General features: G+C 32.5%; 1 protein-coding gene and 1 long non-coding RNA gene across 13 annotated transcripts in view; one reads left to right on the top strand and one right to left on the bottom strand.

Annotated features, from left to right (window-relative positions):
• Positions 1–232: 232 nt before the first annotated feature.
• Positions 233–20,923, bottom strand: LOC126814367 (uncharacterized). 3 transcript variants are annotated; one of them, XR_007677569.2, is made up of 6 exons: positions 20,252–20,923; positions 14,768–14,990; positions 12,955–13,060; positions 2,201–2,302; positions 914–1,026; positions 233–432 (listed from the first exon to the last, which is right to left on the bottom strand). It is a non-coding gene; the product is annotated as an uncharacterized LOC126814367 (long non-coding RNA). The 3 variants fall into 3 exon arrangements; XR_007677571.2 differs by lacking the exon at positions 20,252–20,923 and adding an exon at positions 16,706–16,854; XR_007677570.2 differs by lacking the exon at positions 20,252–20,923 and adding an exon at positions 15,991–16,146.
• Positions 917–20,923, top strand: part of LOC126814365 (transforming acidic coiled-coil-containing protein 2) — a 35,094-nt gene continuing 15,087 nt past the window's right edge. For 6 of the 10 annotated variants that reach the window (XM_050539452.2, XM_050539449.2, XM_050539450.2 and 3 more), the window contains exons 1-6: positions 917–1,040; positions 1,844–2,507; positions 3,331–3,403; positions 3,568–4,207; positions 4,387–4,439; positions 5,150–5,243. In XM_050539452.2, coding sequence (XP_050395409.2) covers positions 1,861–2,507; positions 3,331–3,403; positions 3,568–4,207; positions 4,387–4,439; positions 5,150–5,243 — 1,507 coding nt within the window. In that variant the 5' untranslated portion in view covers positions 917–1,040; positions 1,844–1,860. Of the gene's footprint in view, positions 1,041–1,843; positions 2,508–3,330; positions 3,404–3,567; positions 4,208–4,386; positions 4,440–5,149; positions 5,244–14,435; positions 14,545–15,276; positions 15,373–16,071; positions 16,205–17,042; positions 17,142–20,923 lie in introns of those variants that run through there. The other 4 variants (XM_056099457.1, XM_050539454.2, XR_007677565.2 and 1 more) reach the window with 4 other exon arrangements.

Raw genomic sequence — 20,923 nt, 5'->3', positions numbered from 1 at the left:
TCCATACGCCATACTGTGTGCTCTTTAGGGAAATTTTGCCCGGACTTCCCACTGCCTCGATTTCTAAGTGTCAATGTTTCTTTTATGTGCACGCCAGTGAGTAGGCCTACACTGGGCCACTGACAAGAGAGAGGGGGGTGCACGCTGGACAATCCCACTGACCCACTGCGGCTGCTGATATTAAGTTAAAACACATAGGCGCCTTTTAAAACCAAAACAAAAACCAAAGTAGTCCCGTCCTTTTGATCTTTAATCCTGATTAACTCATAATATTATTATAGCGATGATATTTATAGACTAAGGTTGCTCTGGATTTAACAGCGAGTCTGTTGCGCTTCACATGCCATGTGACATATGGACTTTTATTTCGATGACAATATTTCTTGCAATTTCAGACGTTGTTCAACACAATGTAACATGCTCCCATTATATCTGAAACAAAGATGTACAGAGTGTGAAAGAGATAGACATTTTGGACTAGGTGAATAAATAAGTGGAAAATCAGAAAGGTACAATTTACATGGTTGCATGTTAATCGGTGTTGACTTGTTGTACAGAATTGATGACAACAGTTTTGATATAAATTTTCTGTCAGGTTTTGCTCATTGTTGGTATTAGTGACTTTAAGGCTGGTACATAGGGTATGTAAATTTCCCAGCTAAAATGTTTAAAGAACTCCATCTATGGCTCGCCAGTGTTCAGAATTTTGATCCTTAATCTATATACTACGGTGATCAAATTGGTGCCTTTTGGCCATAGCACATGTCAGTTTCTAGAGAAAATTTGGAAAATGTTGTCGTTCAAACTGATTAGTTGTCGTTGAACGATTTATGTGCATCGCATTGTCAATGGAAAATCAATGGTAGTCTGTATCGAATCGAATCGCAAGATTTGTCTCCCTTGATGTACTCACCTTCAATAACATCACTGAGGAATAAATGTTTACTTCAGAAATCGTCAGTGTGTAGAAAGGTTTTGATATTTTTTACCAATTTTTCTTCACTTTGTGCAGTATCTTGTAGTTAACTGTAATGTGAAAGGTAAATATTTCGGCTAGAATTGTTGAATAAAGGATTTCCATGATTCCAATTCAATTATGGTTCACAGAAACAAAGTGGATAAATTTGAGGCAACGTAGATTATTTTTGACTGCCCGCCAAATCATCGCGACTGGGAATGTGACCTATATTTTAAATATTTATTATTTATATCACCGAATTAGCCCATTTATCATGTATTTCATATAATTTATGATATGTACTGATAGAAAATGAAACCATACCACATGGATAAAAAATTCCAGTTTATTTTATTCTAGTCTAACTATGATATATAATCAGACTATATGTCAACACCAGTCACCCTGGCCTGGGTCTGATTGACCATCCATCCATGTCCATGGATCATACTTAATTATGTCACAAATACCCACAGAAAAAGTTGATTTCTAGTCTGACTAGTCTAGAATAAAATGAGTAAAAAATAATGCAAATCTGTCTTAAATAGCCTAGACACCAAAGACACACCAGCCAACCAGGTGACTTTTATTTGGACCCATCCCATGATTTGAAAGAACTCTTTTTAAGGCAATGGAAAGTGAATATAAACTTACATGTATGATGATTTTATTGTAGAATCTCAAAATTGTGATTTGTAATCTGTGTTGTGAAGACAGATTTGTATTTGAAAGCTATATGTTATAAATGTAATTAATCATCAAAATTCCACCCACTTGGCAGTTGCTAAGATGATTTTTTTTACATTTAAAACAAGATTTATGAGAACAATTAAGCTAGGATTATTTTTTTTCTCCAGGTGAAAAAGTCATCATTCTTTTTTTCAGAAGGCACTACAAGTACAATGGCAGATCAAGACCAAAGTTCTCCTATTCCTATTGCTAAAGGAACATATGATTTTGATTTTGATAACCTGGATGAAGTTAATCCTTTCCAGTCAAAAACAAAACTAGGAAATTCTCCTCCATTAAATGGAAATAATAACAATGATGAAATATCGGTTGGTGTGACAGATAAGTTTTCTGATGTGAGTGATGATATTGATCCATTTAAAAGTAGAAACAGGTTGTCTAGTTCACCACCAGTTAAACTAGTCAATAACAATGAAGGTGAAATTGACGGCCACAAATTACTCGAAGAAGAATTAGGAAATCTCAACATTAATGATAACATTTTAGACATACCTTATGGTGAAGAACCGGAAAAAGTGTCTCCCAAAAAAGCTTCTCCCAAAAAATCTGCCCAAAAGAGTAAGTCATCTGTGACTGCATCTCCTGGGTCCAAACCTGAAAAAGATGACACAGAAAGGTTAATTCAGTCTCCATCTAAAAGTGAGAATCTTGCTGAACCAGAGTCACCTAAAGCGCAAGATGATATTGTTAACATGGAAAGAAAACTTGAGTCACCAATGTCTAAAACTTTGGATTCTGATCAATGCCGTGAGGAAAATGTAAATGGAGTCAAGAGTTCACCAGAATCTAAAACACAGAAGTAAGTTATAATTGGTGGAATGGCACATATTCAAATAAGCATAAAGCATCTCCTGGAGGCATATTTGGTCCTCCAACTACACTTGACTCCAACTCAACATTGTTTTGAATTATTGATAATTATGCATGTGGGATGAACAGCATTAGATTAGAACATGTATTATAAGTAAATTCAATGGAATTTGATGATTTAAATATATTATAAGTATAAGCACATGTTTATTGGCTGACACTCCACCATCTCTTGTGAATAAGAACATAAGGAAGAACCCTACCAAATTTTCTGCCCTTAAATTCAACCACGTTTTAAAGAGATATATTTTGACAGTTGTATACTGTAATGTAGTCACCCCTGTCCTCCATTGCTTGGGGATTCTCAAGGAACAAAGCGATAATTCGATTGGCTTTAAATTCATACACAGTGTTCAGATAAAGCCTATTGATTTTCAACAATTTCTGATAATTACTGCACGAGTTAGCACCCATGACCTATTTGAAAAGTCTTGTAGATGCTCTATAGCGAGTGTTATCAACCGAGTTATCTTATAATTTATACCGGTAGTGTTGAAGTTCATGAGACAGAAAAGCTTAAAATATATGTTCAAATTTCAAAGGCTTCAAATTGTTATTTTCCTTGATCAATTTGAAAAATTGGCATGACATTTATATTGTTTATGTTCATGAGATGAATTTTTAAATTAAAAATCTGTATTGTCTAGTTGATAGCCTAATTGTAATGTGTACATGTTCGTTGACACTTATTTTGAGACTGTGTTATATACATGTAATATTTGTAAGGATTATTTTGTTTTTTTTGTTTTTAGAAAAACTCCAACCCCAAAGAAAGGTATAAAGAAACCCAAATCAGCTGTAAAGAAGACACCGAAAAAATTTGTGGTAGGTGTTGTTATTTGTTGAGTTAACTGGTAAAAATAGTGCTTAAAATACATGCCTGATAGAAGCTTCATATATTGGTACTTTTACAATTTAATTAGATCATCATAATGTATCTATATAATAACAAAAACTATTTTAAATTATAGAGCATATTTTATATATAGGACTTAGATGATGAAATACAGATATTTGCACCAGAATCACCTGCCCAACAAAATGACAAGGGTCCAGATCTTGAAGATGATAATATGCAGATTTTTGCTCCACCACCACCACAACACGTGGAAAATGGTTCTAAACAAATAAACAATACTGATCTGGCTGATATTGATGGTAGAAATAAAGTTAATGAGCTTGATACAGGTGATGATATTCAGATATTTGCGCCATCCCCACCAGAACATGGAGAAAATAGTCCTGTGCAAGCAAAAAAGCCTGATATGACACTTGATGGTGAAGCTTTAAATATCAATAAGCTTGATAGAGATAACCAGATATTTGCTTCCCCTCCGCCATTTGTAGATAGTCCTCAACCAGATCAAGCTGATTCTGCAAAAGCATCTGAGCCAAATGTAAATAATTGTCATGGCGAAGAAGTTGATGGTAATACTTCAGGTGATGATGATATTACATTTCATGATGCACAACAGGATATCAGTGAAGTGCCATCTGGTATGACTGCATCCGCTGATCTAAGATTAGCCCATCAAATGGCTGGTAGTTTAGATGCAGTTCATGAATTTGGTGCTGGAGAAGATGCAGAAATGAGTGAAGATAATGAGGGATTTGTACCAGCTACCGATGGTGAGTACAGAACAACATAGTGTTAGCATAACAACTACAGACAATGGTTAAAATAAAGCATACACATATTTGATCAATTCTAAACAATTGTGTAGTATTAAGCCTATTTCTAGTACACTTATTTCTAGCATGAAAAAAAAAAACATCATAGAATTATTGTCGTCTTATTTATTTTTCAGCATTTTCAGATAGTGCTAATTGGGAGATGTTAGAAAAAATAGGAGTTGGAGATGTAAGTACATGTATTTATTGATCTATAATTGATTATTTCAACTTAATCTACATTGATTGACTGCTTTTATTTATATTAATCCAGTAAAAACAAATTTGTAGTTTCATCTTTAGTCAGACTTTTTAATCCCCTTGATGTTGGTCAATAGGATGTTAAAACTAGTCACCTATCCTAATTACAAAGAGTTGATTACGGTATTGCTAGTTGATTAAGAATACATTCAGATCATGATCCAAGTAGATTTAACATGATGATCCTGTAAATAAATATACAAGCTCAGTGATTATTCATTAGACATCCAGTAAGTACATGTAGCCAACTGATATGCCAAATTAATTTCTATAATATTTCCTATCATGGAACTTTAAGCCGTTTTGTGAATTTTAAGTTATGGAAAATATTATTGAGGTGCAACTATTTTAGAAAACAAGTTGTGGTAATCATTAATATTATTCAGACTACGATAACATAACAAAAAAAAGAAATATTTGTAGGGAAAGGAAGCTTTATTGACGGTATTCTCTGAAGCTCACAATGACTATCCACTGTTAACCACAACTAAAAAATTTTGAATCAGAAACCCTGGTTCAAACACCTTTTTCATACACGTATAAACAAGCTTCCTTTATAATTATTATTATTGAATTTGAAAAAACTGTAGGTCCTTTATTTATTGGCTTATATCTTATGGTTTGCTTTTTCTGTTTCAGTCTAAGTGTGCATTAACTTTAGGCAGAGAATCTCTTTATGTAGCATTTGATCCTTATGTACAACCAATAAGACCAGCTGCTGAAGTTATACCAGGTAAGGGGCATAACTCTACTTAGCATGAAGAATTATGTATGCATTTAATAAAACTGATTGCTAGATTAGGCAACACAAATAGAATAAGTTGTATCTCGGGCACCGCCCGCACGCAAAATTGGTTGCGCGTGCGGCCTATTTATTAGTCTTGATGAAAAATAAAAAATATGTAACGCCCGCCCGAACATCGATAAGCAAGTCATAAAAAGAATATGCCGCATGTATCTACATGCCCCATACGTGAATATCCATTCAAATGTATTAAACTGATTCCGATGTAAACGCTCATTTACAGGTTTTTTTTATTGATATCGAAAGAACCTCCATTTTTGTATCACGTGATTTTAATTACCTCCCCTTGTGAACTAGAATTTGATTCGTGATAAACACCCTGAAAGTCATTGACAACAATGCAATGTATTTCAATCATTCGATCTTAAAGGGGAAGACCAACGATTTTCAATAAGGTTTTCATAAATAATAAATATATATTTAGAAATTCAAATAATCCCTCCTATAACATATGCAAAAAATAATTTGTAAGCGAGAAATTAATTTTTATTAATACCGGAAGTGACGTAGTTGGTTCGACACGCTCACTGGTCACTATAGTAAACATACAAATTTGGAATAAGTTTAGCGCTGTATTTTGTGATCGTTTCGCCGTTTGGCAGAAAATCTGATGAAAGGTAATCTTTATTAGGATATTAAGAACAAGAACTTTCGGTGTTTTGAAGGTATAATATACAACGCGTTTGTGTAAATTAAGTTTCTAAACTGGACACTGTGACACAATTTAAGCCACATGGCTAATTGTTTACATCACGTGATAGCTGGCACGTGACAGATATTAACCGAACACAAATTGGCGACCTATTCGGCTAGCGACCTATTCCACCGATCCAGCTGGCAACCTGTTCGTTGGCAACCTATTCAGAATAAATTCAACAGTCGCCCAAACTCATCTATTTTTATCAACCAATAAAATCCAACGTAACGTCTTTCAAATGAAAGTAGAATATATTATCATTTATCCATTCCTTTAGCTCAGAAAAGGGATGTAATTTCGCATTATCTTACAAAATTCTGGACATCCAACTAAATATATTCCGAAAGCTGATTAAATAAGCTTTCGAAATATTATTAGTAAAAGTTGGCACAATCATATTAAAGGGGTGCGCTCTAATTCTGAATAGGTTGCCAACGAACAGGTTGCCAGCTGGATCGGTCGAATAGGTCACTAGCCGAATAGGTCGCCAATTTGTGTTCGGTTAATATCTGTCACGTGCCAGCTATCACGTGATGTAAACAATTAGCCATGTGGCTTAAATTGTGTCACAGTGTCCAGTTTAGAAACTTAATTTACACAAACACGTTGTATATTATACCTTCAAAACACCGTAAGTTCTTGTTCTTAAAATCCTAATAAAGATTACCTTTCATCAGATTTTCTGCCAAACGGCGAAACGATCACAAAATACAGAGCTAAACTTGCTCCAAATTTGTATGTTTACTATAGTGACCAGTGAGCGTGTCGAACCAACTACGTCACTTCCGGTATTAATAAAAATTAATTTCTCGCTTGCAAATTATTTTTTGCATATGTTATAGGAGGGATTATTTCTAAATATATATTTATTATTTATTGAAACCTTATTGAAAATCGTTAGTCTTCCCCTTTAATCGGCTCATTATTGCCGGCTTCTGTCGGTCCATGTTGGAAAAAATCCTACTTATAAAACAATGAATCGTAGAACAGGTTAATTATTATAACTTGTGGCTACGATAGTCACCATACCTTAATCACAATCTGGGTCATTAGCACATTTAACCGTAGTTTTGATAATCCGGAAAATAATTGGATTACACATTTGATGATTTTACTGACCAGTTGTTAGTTAAATTTAAATAGTCATTCGATATGCTGAAACGCATTATGGTACACGATTCGTGTACCAACGGTAAAATGTTTATTTTGTCTTGAATATCAGATATCAGAAGCCCATCTTTTCCCAGTAAGATCACAAGACCAATGTTGATTTGAATTGACAAATAATTCGTGTTTTCAATGTTGAAGATTTTTGATGATATTGAGTTAGAGACTTAGCTACTTTAAACTCAGTAATTGTGTATCCATAACATTATACCTTGTGTTAGTGTGTTTTAGTTTTAGATTTAAGTAAAACATCGCCCATTCAATGGCCATTGTTGATACCTTGTAGTCGTAGCGCCTCCCCTAATCCTATGATTAACAGTTAAGTATCTGAACCCCACTGATCAGGTAAAATGAACTGTGAACATACCAATAAATCTTAGATTGTCTGTTAATTAAGCTTTTGTTTTATTAAATGACAAACCTTGATCATTGTTTTCAAATGTAACAATACATTATTTGATACTGCCTATTACTGGTTTTAATAAACTGAATCTACTGTCAAAGCCGAGTTTTGTCACAATCAGATCTAGTATCTATCTTCCATTGCCGCTTTGTTGCTTAACAGAACTTTTAGTCCCCCCTTATATTACATACAGAGTTACAGCACCTGAAAATCGGTGACAAATTCAGAAATAATGACAAATTGATGAAATAAAAACAATTAAGGCAGTAGTATTAATGTTGGTACAAAATGCCATGTTTATAGAATTTGATTGAAGATTTTGAGTTCAAGAATTTTCGTTCCAAGCAAGTTTAAGCAAGCCCAAAATTTACCGATGCAAGTATTGATGTTTGATCACGCTGCATTCTAAGCATAAAATTTTACTTGATGTCACACTGATAAACACTGAGATTTTATTAAGAGGTCACTCCTGTTAAGCAGTCAGTGATGAAAATCCCCTTAATTGGCAGCTGAATACAGATTCTACTGTTCATATACTCATGGGCACATGTCTCCACTGCACAAGTCACAATTACTGTCTAAAACATCCTCAGACAAATATAAATTATAAACTACATTAAAATATATTTATTAGAAACACTTTCAAGTATCTACCATTATTCCTCACAGTGTTTCGTTTGATTAGAGCTAATCCCACTTCACACTGCTGTATAAAGGAAGCAAATTTCTATTCCAAATTATGACTGGTCAATAATCTGATTAACAACCAATAGCTAACTGCGTAACAATATCATTACACTTTAAACAGAGCTCCAAATTGGAGCAAATATGTTTACATGTACATAACATTACGTCATGACTCACAATTTTATTATGCCCAATTAACCAGTGCATAGCAGAGTATTGCAGAAAAATTAATTGCGTGACAAACGAGGCTATCAACACAGATACAATGTAAACAATACTGATTGGAGACGAACAATACTTAAATCACTGTCCAAAGTTTAAGGGAAGACCCCAGATTAAACGAAGGACTGTCATGTTGCTGTACTTGGGATAGATTTGATTGAACGGGAAGAATCTAGACGCACTCCCACAAATGCTCAAGTATCAGAAGCCAATTCAGCAATGGCCAGAGAGGTATTTCTCTGGCCATTGCTTCAGGAATATGCTATTTTCCAATCATGATTCATATCTTTGACACAAGAGATTAACAATAGGTCAGGAAAATTTGAAGTGTGAACAGCATACAATTCAGAATTGTTAATGACAAAAGCTGTAAGCTTGTCATGTTCCTGAAGCAACGACTGCGAGTTTTACAACATCTGGCCGTTGCTAGATTACATCACAATTCCTGAACTTATAGCTACATTATCTACAGACACGTGAACAGTAGCGTCCAATCAGAGGTTGTGATATAGCGACCTCCACGGAAACCATGACATTGAACGAATCTTGAACTTTGCAACTCGATTATCACATGTAGACATTTTAGCGTGAAACTTGGTATTCACACCGATCGAAGACTTTGATAGACTCACAAGCTGGGCTTGTCACCAATCAAAATTAGTGCCGAAATATGCAGGGTATTACGTGAAGGCCTTGAAGATGTACGTAGTTAAAGCGAGATCAAGCCTTCTATTAAATATGATGTAAGCGTGTATGATTTATTTTCAGGCAGTGTACTAGCACTGTCAACTTCTCTTTTGCTCATATATATTGACTCCATTAACCAAAAATCTTACTTTTATAGTCAGTTGTTCATCTACAGTCTAATAATACTAACATGTTACTGTTTTTGTGGAACCAAAGTGAAGACATGTTTAATTAATAAAGGGCTACTTGTATGTAATCTGTTATGTTATGATTCCTACATCTTGATTTATAACCAAGTCTATCATTACATAAAAGAAGCATCGGTGATGGTTATAGCAAATTTCTGATTTTAATATACAAGTATTCGAACTTTGGCATTATTTGAATGCTGTTCAAATATTTAAACAGTTGAATTGATCAATTTTTGGATCATTTTCTGTACAGACTTCAGTTTGATTGGTCAAGACTTTGGAACACAATAACTCTCCTCCTTATTGAAGTAGGATGTTCAAACTTGGTGTAACCTGGTGTAGGTGTCTATATTACTACTATTAGTAGTATTAGGCGAATGCGAGTTCGATGATGTGCATTTTCTACTAAGGTTAAGCAGAGTTAAGCAATTTGATTGATTGAGACTTTGGAACACGATAACTTTGGTTCTAATTGGGTGAGAGCGGTGAAACTCCGAGTATAGATTCATTAGATGTATATCAATACCTTGACTAAGTTCAATGACGAGAATTTTCTGATTGGGCAATACTTTGGAACATAACAACTCTGCTTTTAATTGAGGTACTTAGATGTTCATTAGGTGGATGTCTTGACCGAGTTCAGTGATTAACACTTCCCGCTAAAGTTAACCAGAGCTAAGTGACTTCATTAGAATTGTGAGTGACAATACCAAAATTGAGATGTTGCAGTTGATTTTCTCTCTGGATAAAATTTTCTATTTAGTTGTTGGCACATGCTATGTCACTTTCACCAAACTTTATATTTAAATTTAAGATCTTGAATGTTTGATATACCTGATAGATAGCCATGTGCTTCGTAATCATATACATATACTGTTAAATACTTAAACTTCATGGTCTTTAATGACATAAATGAATATTTTTTAAAGTTACTGGCTAGAAATTATTTTATTGAAAATATCTGGATCTTGTGATAGAAGACTAAACTGTGAAATGAACATTTTCTGTTCAAAGTTGGAACGGAAGCCACAATGGTTCAGTGAGTAAGACGTTGGCTCGCTAACCTGGAGGTCCTGTGTCGATCCCTGCATTGGCCCAGAAAGTTCATCAGGATTGTTCGGCATGGTTCACTTTTGTCAATGGAGGGTCTGGCAAGGTACAATGGATAGTCGTTTGGATAGCACAAAAAGAGTCCTGTGTACATATGGCATACAAATAAAAAAATGCTTGACAGTTGGAATTTGAAAAAAAGAATAGGCTTTAGCACCCGGGCAAAATTTTCCCATAGCCCACTGCATGGCATATAAATGTGATCATTAACCCAGTCGATGCAGAAAAGTAGGACATTAAACCCCATTTCATTTCACCAATTTTAGACTTGAATCCGATTCCACCCATGAGACTATATGAATTGCGTTAAGCTGATCCATACGGCCCTATTAGTGTAAACACAAAATCTCAGTAACAGAGAAACATATAGAGTGAACACCTTGCTTATGTAGAATATTATTTGTTATATTTTTAACTAAGCCAAGAAAAGATTATGTTATCCAGTATTTGATCCAGCCAGTAAGATAATTATGACTCAACATTTAGTGAAGTATGTGTGCCAGATGGACTGGTTATATATATTGAAGGTTATATTTCTAACATGAACAGATCAATATAAACAAAGCAAGGCCAAGGTTATTGAATTGATTAGGCCTATTTACTATGTGTTAATTGATGTCAATTTTATATTTTTTCTGTCTCGTATGAATTATTTACTGATATTAAAGATGCCTTCCCAGGTACAAACTGGATGATTTGATGATATATTAATTGATCTTTCAAAAATTTGCTTCAAATCCCTCTCAAAACATTGTATTAGCTAGGAAATACTCTAAGCTGTAAAAAATCAATTTTACGGTCGTGGAAACTAGCCAAGTCGTGGGAGAATTCATTGCATATAAAAGACGATGTTGTCTTTAATCACTGTCCATTTACCATAAATACATGTATTGAAGCTTAAATAAATACTGCAATTAACCCCTACCCCCTTCTTTTTCCGCAGATTAGTCTCAGAATCTGTTGTACGTTATTAGGTCTCTCACTTTTCCACATTTTCTTGCCATAATGTTGATCACCATACACATTAAGTGCTCCCTAATGCAAAGAGGTTAAGACAGACTGTGTGTGCAACCTTTGACGTCACTGGAGCAGACAGTCGTAATCATCGGGCTGACAATTAGTGGTACCATCTTATTTTTGTCCTGTGCGCACTCCATGGGTGTTTTTCAGGCAGTCCAGTATTTTTCTAGTAATATTGGGTGTCTCTACTTTCCATAAATACCAATACGGCATACTTTTATTGGAAATAACCATCTGATAATACTTTTGTGAGAATACATCTTTACTTCTATAAAATCAACTAAAGGAGATACATGTACCAATAATATTGCTTTGAAAAATTTACAGTATCTACAGACTCTAGATTGTAAATGGCTGCAACAGGCTTCCACAATATCATAGCAAACAAACGTTATTTTGGTAGCCTACCAATTCAAGAATTAAGGTTTTTAAACGTTGTACTTAAGAAATAGTGGATGTTTGTAAGATTCAATAAGTTTACATATATCCATAATATAGAATTTTTTAACTCTGTGCAAAGGCTGGGGGTGGTTTGTTTTTATAAATCAATAACAATATTGCTTCTTTAAAATTTAAAAATTTGGATCCTAATTGTGAGGTTATTTTCATTTTGAGTGAAGCCTGTATTACTATAGGCCTGTGACCGTAAGTCGCAATGGACGCTTACGGCTGGCTCTCGGATCTATTCACTTAATTCGATATATTTGTTTGTTGTTTATTGCTTGCAATAATACAGCACGTCAGTTTATATTGTGTATCTTGTCTTATGAGTTTTGTTTACCGGTATATTTAAGTGCACTTGATATTTTTAGCATATTTGGAAAGTAAAATTAGCATTTGATGTGACCGCTATGCAATCGATCACTACTGTAAGAAAATATAGACTACTACATTTATGTAGTCAAAATTTAGTATTGCTTGAATATCTTCAGTAACATAATGTTTAGTTACTGTATATATAACTTTGAAACCTTTAGATTGTATTGATTTGAGCCAATAATACTACATGTTGGTGAACATCAAGACATATAAATCATCTTCATGTGGGTTTGGGGTATCTGTTTATACACTTGATCTATTGATGTTTTTGTACCTATCAGTTCATTAATCTGTTTATCTTGTAATATGATCAGTTTATTTAGAGGAAATAAAAAGATTGTATGACAGAAACATGGTATGGTTTAACATTCAGTAAACTAACGTGTATTTTGTTCCCTAAAATACTGGTTTATTCAATCATAGGTCCTTTCTTGGTGTTGTTGGAGAAATGTAAGCATACTGAGATACTGGTAATTATGTTGTGGTGTATACATTAGTTTTTCATAGCACACAATGACACCATTTAAAATTTAAACTGTCAAGTTTCAATTTATTTTAAGGTATAAATAGGTTTTTTCATCCCACATGTTGTTTCCAGTCAGAAGTTATATTGATTGTTATGTATTTTCAACTTACCTTGTATTATGATGGCCTCCAAATGTTTCAAGTCATCTTTTAACTATGTTCTGATATTTAAGACTATCCAATACCATACTGAAACCATGTTCCCCATGTCTACTGACTGAAATGTCAAAATATATTAAAACGGTAATGCAAAACCCAGAGAAAATTAGAGAAGTCTAACTTTTAATATTTTTTCAATCTGCAGCAGTTTGGTACATGTACCTAATTTTAACATTTGGCAGTAGTAAGGAGTTATGTATTTTTTGTGGGGATGGTTTTTAACAGCTGTGTATGTTGGGGTAATCTGAAGACAGTATGTTGAAGTTTTAGATATTACTACATCATACCGTATTTACTATAATACATTCATGTACCTTGAGTTGTGTATTGTGAAGTTTAATTAAAAGGCAATTAATAATGTAGGTACAAAATTACAAGAATAAAATATTCATGTACTTATCCAAGTACCTTGTACTAACTATGTGATTGTAAAATTGACTATAATTTTATTCCAAATTTGAAATGTGGGGATCACGGTGACTAACTGGGTAAGAAGCCTCTAGGTCGGGGGTTCGATTCCTGCACTGACCGAGAAAGTTCATCCAGATTTCCGGCGTGGTTCCCCCTTGTCAGTGATGCAGGGCGGAGGGCCTGACAAAAAAAAAAGCTGTAGTCGTTCGGATGGGATGAAAAACTGAGGGCCCGTGTACACATTGGAGTGCATGTAAAAGATCCCTTGACAGTTGGAATTCGATATAAGAGTAGGCCGTAGTGCCGCTGTCCGGGAGAAATTTCCCTCCTGGCACACTGTATGGCGTATGCCCGTCCTCATTAGCCCAGTTCGGAGCAGAACAGTAGGACGTTAAACCCCATTTTATTTCATTTCATATTCCAAATGTTCTCTTAGACAAGCATTATTTTGTGGTTTTCCCTTATGGTTGGAAAAATAGCTGTTTGTTTGACAAATTAATAACAGAGAAATAAGCAATCAAAGAAAGGGATTTTAATTATTAATTAGCAGTGCTTTTGCCCACATGGTTTTTTTTTTCGTAAAGCCCTAGTTCAGCTAAAAATTACTTTTTTTTCTAAAAAATGAGTTTATATCAGCTAATTCGCAATCATTTTAAGGAAACTAAACTGTACCAAAAGATCCAACAAAATCGAAAGTTCCATGTTTAAGATTATTTTTGCAGTTGTGTGTGATTTCATCATGTTGAAACTGTCTTTCTTTTATAAAATCTATTGTGAATACACAAAACTCATTTTTAAGCCAGAGTGGAAAATTTGAACCAAGACTCTTTGTATGAGTCATGGTTCTTCTGAGAATAGAAATGGTCTGCAACAAGGAACAGTTTTTAGACAGTGTACTGTATTCCACTCTCTTTGTTGACTAGAAGGTGACTGGTAGCAGATAGAGTGTTAGAAATATATCATCTCCAGTTTTTAGGCATAAAGATGCTAAATTAACTTATTATCATCTTTTCCTTCATCCTATTCTTCATCACTAAGCTCATTCAAAAACACTCATGGTGGAGAAAGCATCTGCTAAATCTCTTAATTTTGGAAAGAAGTTTTTTTCTCGGATAAAAAAGAGCAATGTTGGTATGTATAATTGATGGAGATATATAAATGTTTGTTTTGTTTATATTGAATGTATTCTTCATAATATTGATAAAATCTTGGAGTAAGATCTGAATCTTGAAAAAATTTCATTTATTTGTACAGAAAATTGATAACAGAAAAGCTAATTTTTATTAATTTATTAGTTAATTAGTTGAAGTCAGAAAATGAAATTGAAATAAATATATATATGTTATGAACATACCTTATTAGCAGTCCTAATTTTCTTGATATTGATTGTTTAAAATATATTTCAATCTCTTGGCTGTTGAATGTACTAGGTGTTTATTGTTAAATACAAAACTCGATCTATAATAGCTAGGGAATATCTGTCATGAACAGAACCTCATTGTTCACTTGACTTTTTTTTTTCAATTTGTAAGTGTTTCCTTTGGCATCTCTCCAGATCATATTCTTAATGCATGTCTCTGTAAGAAAAAAGATTTAACGGCTGTACATGTAATAAAACTTGTTAATTCATCAACAATAGAGTTTATAAATTATACAATGAATACATATTCAACAATTCAAGTACAGTTAAGTATAAAAAGAAAATGTTCAACATTGAAATATATCCCAAGCAAATTTTCTTTTTAGCATTCCAAGTAATACAATATTACTGTGTATCTAGGATTAAGATGTTTTTATTCCTTTCAACATGCATGAACATGTCTATTAGTATGTAAATATAGATCTATATTTCTATATCTTATAAACAATTCAATATGTCTGCCACTTGATTGTTTGATTTTGTCAAACTCAAGAAATGTTGGTAATTACATTAATCAATGGTCAGGTTGAAAGATATGGGTAAGCTAGCAAGCTAAAATCTTCTTGTTAGTTTTGATAAATTGCTTAGATGTTTCTAAAATCTGTTTGATTCAGTCTCATTAATGATTTGTTTGGAAATATGAAATGTACCTGTTGAACTTATGTATATATTGATACTATATATGTTTAATTAGAACTTAAATATTGAAGATTAAACAAATTATTTTCGAATCTGAGCAATATCAAAACATTTTAAAGTCCCCAAATCATAATTACCAGTAGTTTAAATACATAGGCCTATAGACAAGGTAAAAGAATGACGAAAGAAAACATTAATTTGTAATTTACAACTATATGTGTTGACTGTCAATTGCATAATTACATTTATTATGGCCCATTGTTTTTGAAAATATCTTTGTATTTGATACTGTTTATGATTTTCATCAGTTTTTCAAAGATATTCTCTTCTGTCAGACTGACATTTAAACACAAAACCCAGCTGCACAATGTTAAATAATGGCTGACTGAATCAGGAATTGACAAAGAAATTAACATTTACAACAACGAAATTACAGAGAAACCATTCCTTTCCCTGTTTCTTCAATCTAAGAATATGAAAACCCTATTATTATCAATTATCTACATATTTATACCTACCAACTACACGCTAGATCTACTTCTTTTATACTAAATCAAGTACATATATGCTGTGACTTTGACCTAGTCTATGGTGAATGAGTTGAGCACGATCTCTTATTGAACAGTTTGTTGTTAGTGAAATCAGAATATGAATAGCCGGACGTTGTCAGTTTTAAACAAAGACCAAGACTGATTCACATCTTTTATCAACATTCATAAACATTTTATATTAGTAAGTGTTCTAATTATTTATAATTATCATCAATATATATTGATATTGTTGATAACTTGTACTGAATGTTGTCATTGCCATCTGGTGCCATTTTAATGTTGATAGTGACTAAGGTGTATTATACATACATGTATGTATGGTGAAATTGTATTTCATATAATTTGTCATTAAGTTAAGAAAAGTAAAACAACTAGTAATTGTTATAAATATTTCAGCAGAGTTACAATTACTGTAATATGGAAGAGATCATTGTCAGTTCAAAAATTTTAATTGCGTAAGATGACATGAGTGTAATTTTTAGTGTTATTTGTTTGAATTTCCCAAGATTTTATGTAGCTTTGATACACATACATAGTATTTTATGCAGTAGCATGATATTGATCATATTCAGCTTTGACTTTTTGAAAATGTCAAACACATCATTTTCATCATTACATGTAATAGCTAAGAGTTATAAATAGAAACATAATTTTATTAAGAAAATTTTTGGGATAAGCTTACCAGTATTTTATATACATGCAGTATGTATGTACACACAGTCACAGGAAAAAGAATGTCAGCAAGAAATATATCTTTGATTCCTCTTACATAAATGGTCTACCAATTTAAATATTGGTATTCCACTTTCACTGTATGTAGTAATTGATCCTTTAAAACACTGATTAACTGATATAGTATGAAAATCACAATTGTGACCCCCAAGTTTGTTTATTTACGTTTCTAAGCAGAAACCTAGAGATGAACTCAAATTGTCACAGTTAAACAAATATAGCTGGTCTCAATATATTTACACTCTCAGCTACTACTTGAACTATTTTAATGACCAGCCAGTCTATAATAGGGACAAAATAGTTTTCATTTCATCAAAGTTGTAAAATGTAGTAATCTTAAGAAAGCCTTTGAATTTAAGTAACATCTCCTTGTAAAACCATAATTTGTAAGTTTATTTTTATTTCCATCAGATGGTTTCCATGCTAAATTAGTTGAGTCTGAATGTTTTATTATTGTTGATATTAGGTGTTTAGATAACTTACAGTTAATGTTACACACCCTACAGTTATCTCTGCATATATCTGCTATAATAACACAGAATAAAGAATAGCCCGTTCTTACTGGTAAATTGGTGATTATCATGTCTCGGATATATAACATACCAGTTTTCAATACAATTCATATATTTTTCTTTTCAGTTTTTTAAATGTCAGTAAAATTGTCTTCATTTATTATAAAATCATGACGTTACCTGTAGTGCTTGGTATTTCTAGATAATTATATAAGGCCTCAGGTGTTACATTTATCACTTTGTATTTTAAAATATAAAGTAAGAAGTGTGAGATGAATTGATTTACATCTCTATATTAATCAAGTCTACTATATAGACTATTTAAAATAGTAATTAGATGTACTGGTAGGGAGAGTACACTAGAGAGTGGCCATGGGTAGTCTCTACCATGCAGGTTATGCTCCATTCTTTTACTTTTTGGAAGCACCAGTCTTTTTTTGTTTTTATCAAAAGTCCTGCTTTAAAAAAATATGTTCTAGTAGAGTATAGATCAGTGGCTCACTTATACATTGTCTTTTGCAAACACCAAACTATTTTAAGATTCTAAAATTATGTAGATGTTCTGTGCTTTGATATATGACAATAAATAAAACATAGGATTAAATAGAGAATCTCCTACGAGTCTTTTTTGATATCAAAAAATATCAACACAAGTCGATAAAGTAAAAAAAAAACTTGGCTAGTCTTTTTTGATATCAAAAAATATAAACACTCGTCGTTAAAGTAATAAAAAAATTGGTTATCAAAAAAGATTAGTAGGAGATTTTATTTATCACCCAAATCCTTTCTTACATGCACAAATAAATATATATAATTCTTTTCTATAGATTTCACTTTTACTGAACCTGATTACATTATGACATAGTGATACATCATTTTTTGACAGCAATTCAACCATTGCAAAGTCCTTTATATTGACCCAGTGTTTCTATCAAGGTCAATTAAATAAAAATAGTCCATTTTTAATAAAAAAAAAAAAAAAGAAAGAAGTTACTTTTAATAAAAAAATGAATGTTCTTTAAAGTTAAAAAAAAGTTGTCCCTTTCAACTAACCAATCAAATTCAGTAGATTATGAAATTTATCAAACAAGCCTCGTAGGAGATTCTCTATAATATACATGTAGGGTAATGGAATACTGAAAATGGAATGTCATTCATTCTTAATGCATGCACATCAGATGTATGTTTTTGTGGAAGCTCTTAGAGGCTAAATTATCATCCAATTCGGCTTCACTTGGAATTTGTAAACACTGTTATTAAAAGTCTGTGAGATGAATAAGCCTATAGATTTTCCAAATTTTTTGCCCCAAGTTATGTCCTTTATCCGTTTGATCGGCCATGTAAGGTTGTATTTGGATCAACTATAAATGATAAGTACATGTGTAACCCTGATTTGGCCAAGATTTCTTTTTAACATTGTCCAACCATAATGACTTACCAGTCTTGTAATTGTATGTATCTATGCTGATGAAATAACATGCACCATCACTGTGTCATATGATTTAAAACTGTACCTGTATTCATTTCCATTACATATATTTAATAACATTAACTTGTTTTTTTAGAAATACAATTTATATTATTATGTCATTTCATTGTTACTCTTAGGATTATTTAGGATTAATATATATGGTGTAGATAAGTGATTTAATGTTACCCAGTATTTCACTACAAGATGATACATTACCATTTATGTAATTGTATTTAACTATAATCCATACTTATTGAATAGGGGTGCCAACATAGAAGCATATCAATCATTAGATTGCGGCACAAAATTATACCATTCTTTGGGCATAATTTTGACTCTTTAGACTGGTAGTGAACTTCTACTAGTACTAGTAAAGGAAGAAAATGAGTAAAATTCATTGAATATCACGTATATATGAACCTACGCAGTCAGGAACCTGTCTGTATTGTATGAATGTGTCGTTAAATGTATATATCATCTATTTAAAGGCGCATTATGGAAGATTAGATAAAGAGCTGACAGTTCTTATTATAATAGTTAAAAACTAGATAATGTAAAGAGAATATGCTGAAAATTTCAGTCAGATTGCTGCACTCTGAACCAAGATATTTGCGTTTGAATTTTAGGCCTAGCCTAGTAATAATTACTAAAGTCGGTAAGATAAATAAACATCTGATTATCCATTTTTGGATTAAATCATCAATGAGCATTGAGCAGCAAATCGGATTCAAATCCAGTGAAAATCTGACACATAAGATGACATTGAGAGTTGATTAAGGTCTTTTCATGTTAATAAATGTCTAATTAATAGTTTATATAACTTTTTTCAGGCCCAAAGAAAGACATGCAATAGGTAGATTTAGCTCTTGCATAATGTGTATTTAATCTGTTTTGGGATTAAATCACATAAATCTAACTCTAAGGGATCTAGTTTACAGCTTATATCTCCTCTGCTTCATAATAGTCTGTGCTTTAATCTTTTGAAGAGCTACATCTAACTGTGGGTTTTTCTTTAGATACAAAAGACTGTGTTAGAAAGTCTGATGTAACAAGTAATTTGTTTTGAAGTATTAAAACACCAATGGTCAAATATTTATGCCCAATGTATTGCTAATTTACTTCTCTCTAGAATATGGAAATATATTGAGCTTAAATGTGAATCAATATTCTGTGTTGACCTAAAATATGTTAGTGTATACCTGGTTGCGAGATATATAGGTATTGATATGTCATGGATCTATGTACAGATACATGTATATTGTATTATATATCATGATATACACTATTTTCTATTCCTGTTAATTATGAGATTATGATATGGTAAAAGTCAGAGAATTATTACATACATTGAAGTACATGTGTAATTATTATTTAAGATGTTTTTAAACCAGGCGTCAACAAGATCCTGAATTTACAATGAGTAAAAAAATTGTTCCAGTGAAATATAATTGTTTACCTAACTATTTCACTTTACACAGCGATCATATCATTACTTTACCTGTAATCAACTTACCTATTAATTGATGTAAAAACATAGAAATCGTCTGGTAGTTGATGACTTGATCACAAATATTTGTAGTGATTGATTATTGAATCATATATGTAGGCCCACATGTGTATGTTCTGTAAGAAAAATTCTTCAATCAGAATGTCCCCATTATTAGATGTTGATTGGTTGTCTGTTGAGAAACACTTCTGAATACTAATTTCTGTACATTTAGACTAGTGAGCCTTCATTAGATAGACGATATGCCTACTAAAGATAAATTATCCCATGATGATTTAGTTTATTATCACTTAATACAGTTTTTAACTATCGATTTTAGTATACCACATGCAGTTAGATCAGTGTCATTCTGTCAGTCATAAACATTAAAATATTGGGAAAATCTGGCCTTAATCCTGACCGTAAAACCTACATCTGCATGATTTTGATCGTCTGATGTTAAGATGTTGAAGTGAATTTCTATAACAAATTTAATGTAAACAGAGAATACATGTGACACTATATATGCTGCAGTTAAGAAAGTTGATAACATGAACAGTATAATCCATTGTTAAAACAAGTTGATCAATCATTGTTAAGTTTATTGTCACTGAAATTATGTTTATACCATCACACAGATATTAAACATTTTATTTTTTACAAGCTCAATCATATGATCCTTTGCTCACTGTGCATTAA

This window comes from Patella vulgata, chromosome 3, assembly GCF_932274485.2.
Source record: "Patella vulgata chromosome 3, xgPatVulg1.2, whole genome shotgun sequence".
NCBI classification, from domain to species: Eukaryota; Metazoa; Mollusca; class Gastropoda; family Patellidae; genus Patella; species Patella vulgata.
The sequence above is the reverse complement of the archived record's forward strand: the minus strand, read 5'-3'. Positions and strand labels throughout refer to the sequence as shown.